This window comes from Mustelus asterias, chromosome 1 (assembly GCF_964213995.1).
Source record: "Mustelus asterias chromosome 1, sMusAst1.hap1.1, whole genome shotgun sequence".
Taxonomy (NCBI): Eukaryota; Metazoa; Chordata; class Chondrichthyes; order Carcharhiniformes; family Triakidae; genus Mustelus; species Mustelus asterias.
In genome coordinates, this window is record NC_135801.1 from 92,897,668 (window position 1) to 92,905,930 (window position 8,263).

Genomic DNA, 8,263 nt, shown 5'->3' on the forward strand with positions numbered 1-8,263 from the left:
AATCACGGCCCTTATTTTTAACAGAAAAATTAGTAGATTTAATTTCTTTAAAGACTTTTTCTAAAGTTTTTGAAAAAAGTTTGTAGTGTTTATAGCAAAACTCCCTCCTCCATTTAAAAATTTTTTTTCTTTCAAGCATTTATTAAACTTGAGTAAAATGTTTGTTATCCGGCCCTCTACCAATCAGAATTCTCTGTTCACTGGAATTCTGAAGTCTGGCCTGTTTTTTGATTGTACATCTTAAATTCATTGGTAATTGTTAGTGGTGCTTGTTCCAGTCTCAGCCTCTCCCTAGTCTGCAGCACCATCTCCGCTTAGCACGGATTACTCCATTTATGCACTCCAGCACCTCTTGCAATCTGAATATGTGCATGATCACCCAGGAGTTTCTGATGGATGAAAACCTGAAACTCGCCTCACATCTCAGTTAATTGACATATCTGACTAACCAGCACCTGCCATTCCTGGAGCAGGCCGGATAACTGGAATTATTTTCCTGTAAATATAATAGATGACTCTTATTGAAATGATCTGGCATTGAATTCTTACATCATCATGTGGTTTATTTACAGTGTTGACGTGAGAAAGGGTCGTAGGTTGTGGGCTCTCTATCTCCATCAAATCACGATGGGAATTTCTTTGAGGATGTGACAGCCCAAGTAGACCAAGAAGTGTTCTTTAACTTCAGACTTCCACATAATCGATTATTAATTAAACTCAAAGCTGTGTGGATTCAGGGTAATCCCCGGGAATGGGTCAGACACTAGCTCATTCGAGCAGTTAGATCAGAGTTGGGGTGGCGGAGACATACTGTGTGGGTGACCTAAGGGCATAGGTTCAAGCTAACAAGAGGTAATTTTACGACTGCTCTCCAGAAATTATTCTTCCCCTTAAGTGTGATTAATATGGAGGTGAAGTGCAGATAGAATAATGGAGACAAAAAGCATGAAACATTTTAAAAACAATGGGATGCCAAATGGGTAGATAATTGTACCTCTCGAGATGGATGATTATCTTGTGGTATGTCAATAAAATTGACCTAACTATGGTATGGGGTAAATGAGGCAAGAACCAATGACATATCTAGTGTAGATAAGAGAAAGGGGAAGTTTCACATAACTTAATGTGATGCTGTGTGGAGCAATGGCAATGCATTATTCCCTTATTTTAAAAAATGTAGCGTTCATTAAGTGGTGTATGTGTGGTAAAATGAGATTTTAAATGTTTCTGCTTTATTCCTCAGTAACATTACAATGGGCCCGATTTTACCAAAACTAACGCGAAATCGCAGTAAAGTTGGGCGTCGGGCCTATACCGCGATCTGCACCTGATTCCGAGCAGATTGCGGCTTTACCAACACCCGATACGGGCACGTGTCCGGCCCGCGCCCGAATCGGGCGGCCCGACGATTTAAATGCATTTGCATGCATTTAAATCGACTGAATGAACCGCGCGCCCAACTCTACAGCCAAATCCCACTTTACCGTCTTCTGGCATCCGCGCTGTAAGCGACCTGCAGAATAAAAGTCTGAAGTCGTCGCTGCAGCTTCCGAAGAGCGGGGTCAGAGCCTCCAACGGCTCTCTGACCCAGGTCATCCTCTGGTTGGGGGGGTGGGAGGAGGAGGGGGGCAAGACCCAGATCATCCTCTGGTCGGGGGGGGTCTGCTGCCAGTCTACGACCGATCCCTCCTCCCAGAGTGGACGTGCGGCCATGCCATCCCACAAAACCTTCAGGATGAAGCGATTCCGCGCTAAGAAGATGAAGCAGAACCAGCCGATTCCACAGTGGACCAGCCACAGATTACTCTTCCCTGCAGGGGCAATAGAGCTGGAGAGATGGCTGTGGCTGGTAGTGTACCAGCGATGGTGTATCCCTTTACAGGCCAGCTTGGTCCTTCTCCAGTGTCTCCTCTTGGAGTTGTACTGATCTTGTAGCCGGTTTTCATGCGGATCCACTGTGGAATCGGCCGGCTCTGCTTCATCTTCTTAGCGAGGAATCGCTTCATCCTGAAGGTTTTGTGGGATGGCATGGCCGCACGTCCACTCTGGGAGGAGGGATCGGCCGCAGACTGGCAGCGGATCCCCCCCCCCCCCCCCCCCAACCAGAGGATGATCTGGGTCCCGCCCCACCTCCTCCTCCCACCACCACCCGCCACCACCCCCCCCCCCCCCGACCAGAGGATGATCTGGGTACCCACCCCCCCTCATCCTACCACCCCACCCCCCCGACCAGAGGATGATCGTCAGAGAGCCACTTGCTTTTTTTTCTTTCGCGCCCGGGCACGCTGTTAGATTTTTTTCGAACTGCGCATGTGCAGTTCAGAGCTCCAATCGGTGCTAAGCCCCGCCTACAGCACGAATCGGACCGGAGCCGGCAAAACACGTATGTGTGCGCTGGAAAGAGGATTCCAGGCGCGGATCTATTTGACGCCCAGATTCAGCACTTCGACTCAAAATGGTAAAATCAGGCCCAATGTTTTTACCATTACTGCTCTTCTCCCTAAAGGCACACTCAGATGTTGATGTTTTTGAGCGAGGATTGCATGCTTTGGTCCAGCTGAGTGCAGTTGTTGGTCCTGCGGTAAATGACCACCTCAAACATCTGTTGACTAGTGTAAGTATTTACAGTTGGATTTTAAGAAGACATCTGTTACTTTGAATTTCTATTATGCTTCAATATCTCAATGTTGATTTCTCTGATAACTGAGGATCAGTTTACATTGAAAAGCAGTTTGCACCTCGATTCTGGAGTTACAGATGAGTCTGATTCAAATTTGATTTGATTCCAGAGAGAAGTAACATGAGTCTCCTTGCAGCAAGTAGTCTGTCGCTACTGAGCTTTGATTCTGTATAGGGTGTAACTTCAATTGGATATTAAACTTGGCTTTAAACACTTCCCCTTTCTAAACATTTACATTTTAAATAGTCATTTGGTAATACAGAACTTGAGCATTGCTTGAAAAAATACATTTTATCAAAGTTTTTCATCTTGCACTCATCAGGACAATTGCAAGAATATCACTCTCAGGGGAAACGACGACAACTGTATACTGTGAGAGAAGAGAATATTGATTGGTTGGCAAGTGGACTCTGAGTGATAGAGGTCTTGTCATGGAGAATGCACTATTTAATGGTGCCTGACCATTAAATTAAGTATTGTTTGAAAATTTAAACCAGGCAGCTTGACCCTGATTGGTCTTGGCATTGCCCTGAGGAATGAACCATAGCCATTTGCTCGTTGATTGACCCCTAAAGGGCTTTAATTGGGGTAAAGTAGGCAGGCTTTCCCAGCCCAATTAAAATTGCAAACAGGTCGGAGTCGGAGGGAAGGCAGCAGATAGACCACTCCAGGAAATTTACAGTGGTGTTTCCCAAGTATGATTGATACAACCACTGCTTTTTTGATATATAATTTACTTGGATATTGGAAGACAGGAAAATTTCAACATTTGCTGATGACACCAAATTTGGAGGTGTGGCAAACATTGAGGATGATAATCGTAGCAACAGGACATAGGCTAGCAGAATGGATAGAGAAGTGGCAGATGGAATTTGATACATAGAAGTTATCAAGAATATGCAGGCAAAGGGTCCTGGAGGTTCATGTGCAAAGACCTTTGAAGGAGTTACGATCCTAGCTCATAATACTGGACAAGTCAGATGAGAAAATGAAACTTGGCTTGGTAGATCCTAACATTTTTATAGAAACTGTGAAGATAAGTTGCTGAACAAATTCGCAGGAACTTCTAGCCCAAAGAATAAAATATTTGTAAACCAGAAAAATTAACAATATTACATGAGAAAAAAAGGTTGGCAATATCTCCATGCAAACATCTGGAAATGATTCAAATATTCACTATTCCTTCACCCCAGCTATTTTTTTACAGACACATACAAATTTGGAAAGATAAAACAATGTACCGTATCTATCTTATACTCTAATATTCAGGGTAAATGCAAATGAACTAACTGGTGAACTGTAGACAGACACACTACACTCCAAGGGAAATGACAGATGCATTTGTATGGATTTCTCAACAACCCATCCAGACACTTGTTGCACTGTGAGCCAACCAGCTCACTGAAAGCCTTTCTTTCTCATGAGTGTTTCCATTCTCTGCATTCAAAGAACTCACCTTGGGATTCTCTCTAAAATCGTTCCCACTTAGACAGCTTTAACAAGAATCCACCTCCAGGGTTTCAATCTCACCGTCTGAAATTCCTTTCCCCTGGACCTCTGCATACACTCAACCTTCACTTTCCAAGCACACTTTCAGATCTTTGGCCATGCCAAGCAGAACATCACTGCTCCAAAAGGCCTGCAGTAAGGAATGGTCAACATTTGGCTGCCACCTTGGATCATTAAAGTTTCTTTCAAACCTGCTTCACTTCAAATTTCCTCCCTGCAGCTCTCTCTCTAACTCTGAGTGAATTGCTCTGCTCCTTTCTCTCAATTCGGTTTACCAGGATCTATTTCAGATCTCCATCCTTGTCCCTTACATGGGACTGTCTTCTTGGACCTCTTTCTGTCCCACTCCCTGGGGGACACTCTTTCTAATGATGTTCCTATTCAGTTCATGTGGCCTGTAGTTTTGGGCTGTTTCACTTCATTACTTTCTGTTTCTTTTTTCCTTTTCTCCTGCACACGCATACAGGAATGGCTGCATGACCCAAAGACTGCCAGGAACTGTAGTTCCCAGCCTCCAAACTCTCAATCTCCAACTTCTAGTTAATCCAAGTTCCTGGGGGTTCATCATAAATGTGGCAGTACATACTGAGAGAATATTTAGCAAAGTCTATGGGATTTCTACATTATGTTTAGAGGAATCAAGTATAGAAGCAGGCAAGTTAAGTTAAACCTCTATAAAGCTCTGATTAGGACACAACTTAAACATTTTGTTCAGTTCTTCGGCCCAACTTGTCCATGCCACCCTTACTTTTTAAACCCCTAAGCTAGTCCCAATTGCCCACATTTGGCCCATATCCCTCTATACCCATCTTACTCATGTAGCTGTCTAAATGCTTTTTAAAAGACAAAATTGTACCTGCCTCTACTACTACCTCTGGCAGCTTGTTCCAGACACTCACCACCCTCTGTGTGAAAAAATTGCCTCTCTGGACACTTATGTATCTCTCCCCTCTCACCATAAACCTATGCCCTCGAGTTTTAGACTCCCCTACTTTTGGGAAAAGATATTGACTTTCTAGCTGATCTGTGCCCCTCATTTTATAGACCTCTATAACATCGCCTCAGCCTTCTACACTCCAGAGAAAAAAGTCCCAGTCTATCCAGCCTCTCCTTATAACTCAAACCATCAAATTACAAGTTTAGGTTGGAAAAGCTAGGTTTGATTTCCTTGGAGCAAATGAGATTGAAGAACGATTTGATAGAGGATTGCAAGATTAGTCAATTTTAGATAAGGCAAACAAAATGAAGCTGTTCCCATTAGCTGATTTTATAAGGATTGGGACTAGTGACGACAGATTTAAGGGGGGGCGATTCTCCCAAAAGTGCTGAATTGGTGGGAAAACTGTTCTAGATCATGACTGTTTTTTCAGTGCAGCTTCAGACCTGAATCTCCGCACTCTGTGCAATGCAGAGGTCCCAATCGTGAATCTCATTAAAAACCTGGGGGCGGGGCCTATTCGCGCCATGTCTGACAGCTCGGGAACTCTGCGCATGCGCAGTGGCCCCGATCTGGCAGTCTCCCTGTTTGCTGGCCAGCTCAATCGCTGGCCAGCCTGGAACCCCCGGATTGGGCCCCCACAACAAATTCCATGCCAGCTCTGACCCCCCAACCCGTCCCGGAGCGCCCTGATGTCCAGTCCATCCCTCCCCCCGCCGCCCCCCCCCCCCCCCCACAATCGCTGCCCTCCCTCCATCCCAGACCGATCCCCATGCAGAGTGGGAGCGGGACCCCCACCCCCAGGCCTTGCCCACAATAGGCCCTGCCCCCTTGGCATTGCCCAATGCCCAGTGGACAGTGACAAGGTGCCCTTGAGCATGGGCACTTTGCCCCTTGGGCAGTACCAGGGAGCACAGGCTGGCACTGCCAGGGTGCCCATGCCCAGGGGGCACCACCCCCTGCCACCCGACCCCCTAGGGGGCCCTGACTGCACCCCTTCATTCTGGCGGGGTCTCCCGCTAGTTCCCCGAACGTGGGGAGCTACTCTAAACCCCGCTGGAATTAAGTACTCCTGACGGGGTGGGAGATGCTATCAGGCCCGGCAAGTTCCGTGCCGGGCCCGATAATCACATGCAAAATATGTTTAAAATATATTTTTAAAAGATTCAAATCACTTCCCTCTCTTCCCACCGGTTTCCAGCGCGGTCTCGACTGTGACTGTTCTCCGACTCTGGGAGACGTGCATGCGTTCCCGACGCATGTGCAAATCCCGCAAAATGGCCAACACGCGATTCTCCGAACCGGACCCCCAGAAAAGTTGCGGGTCGCGATGGGAGAATCGGGCCCAAGGTTTCTGGGCAAGAGATGCAAGGGGGATGTGAGACAGAATTTATTTTTGCGAGTATAATGAGCTGAACCTCACCTACGAGAGTGATAGATGTGGAGACGATCAATAATTTCAAAAATAAATTGGGTATGCACTTGAGCAAAATAAACCTGCAGAGCTACAGTGATAAAATGGAGAATGTGACTGACTGTGTGTAATAATAATTTTACACAAGTTAAAATTCCACTGTCTTAACATTTTCACATGATTCTCTGTACTGGTTTACACATTTACCTTTAACGTTGACTACTTGATTTAATGTCATTGTCCCCCCTTTGCTACTACATACAGTATGTATGTAGTACCTATGCACATTTCTTTATGTCAGCTAAAACTTATGAATACTCAAACTGCATTGACTATGTGATGTTGCCATCTCTGCATATTTGAAGTGCATTCTTTCTCACCAAATTGCTGCCAGCCTTTCTCTATTGCTGAGGCTATTAACATGCAGAATTGTTGACAAATTGGAACTTTTCAGCTTCTTTCCATAAAAGCATAAATCTTACATAATTTTCTTCGATTGTGTAACTCCGTAGCTGCTTGAATGCTGGAAGATCATTATTGCACCAAATACAATATATTGGTTAATCTCTGAACTGGGACAGTTTCACTTAATGATGAGACAGATTCAGTCAACTTATTTTGTGTTGAATTTTTAAACAAGTTTTTCTTCATGCTGTTTTTTGCTTGTCTTGTTGAGAAATCATTGTTGTTCTGAATTTTAAAGCTCTCGGAATGTTAATGTCTGTTTGATGTGTATTAAAGCTGTCAAAAAGACTGATGGACAAAAAATTTAAGCAGCTGATCACAGATGCCCTGCAGAGACTGGAGCAGCATGGAGGAAAGGTAAGAGTGTGCATTCCTGGTCACACACAAGCCAAATTACTTCAGCTTGCCTTGTTTTATAGTAGAACTACTCAGTTCAAAAAGTCAGCTAATTGGCAATTTCTAAATGATAATCAAATCCTTGTCACTCAAAGGGATTTTGAACCTACTGTTAATCAATCATAAATCTAGTATTTACCAAGCTTTGGAAGTTGGATCAGACTGAAAGTTGGATTAAAATCCACTTTCCAAAATATAGCAATCCTCTTGACATTTTACAAATGCCAAAGTTGTGCCCAGTACAGGGGTTGATTTTGACAGATATCTACACCTAGCACCTGCCAATAGATTTGTTACAAACAGTTTTCAATTGTGCTTTGCATCTGTTCCATTCTGCTTGTCATGCACGTTAGTTTTTAACAAACCTTGAGGTAAATTGAGGCTGGTGCCTTGTTTGCAATGGGGGAATGGTGAGGCCTGGTGGGGGGAACAGGGCAGATGATGATGGTTTAGGGACAAAATGAAACGATATTTGCTAAATATTACATTTGAAATTCAAATAACTCTTTTTTGATGTACATGGCATTTTGGATTATTGGAGAAGTTTGTTACTGAAAAAGGAAGCCTGCAACTTGTTGCTGAAGTAGAATGATCTCAGTTGTACAAAATAAAAGTGTATCTGATTTGAGCATTATGCAAGCATCATAGCATTGGCAAATTACAGCCTCCTGTATTCTAGTATGCATTCTCTTTCATTGTCTGATAATAGGAAACATTGGCTGCAACGTTAAAGGATTCTGCTATAATTGCGCAAAATAATTCATATTCAGTTACAGGCCAAGATTGCTTTATTTACTGGTGACTGTGTTGATTTAAATTTAAATTGAGATTGTCTTTTCTACTTTAAATTCAGCATATTTTT

At 44.0% G+C, this 8,263-nt stretch overlaps 1 protein-coding gene across 3 annotated transcripts in view; it reads left to right on the top strand.

The window, feature by feature from the left end:
- The window catches only part of LOC144497062 (PACRG-like protein), a 38,217-nt gene that overhangs the window by 22,525 nt on the left and 7,429 nt on the right, over positions 1–8,263 (top strand). For 2 of the 3 annotated variants that reach the window (XM_078217836.1, XM_078217920.1), the window contains 2 exons: positions 2,507–2,614; positions 7,282–7,362. In XM_078217836.1, coding sequence (XP_078073962.1) covers positions 2,507–2,614; positions 7,282–7,362 — 189 coding nt within the window. The remainder of the gene's footprint in view (positions 1–2,506; positions 2,615–7,281; positions 7,363–8,263) is intronic. The other variant, XM_078217979.1, reaches the window with a different exon arrangement.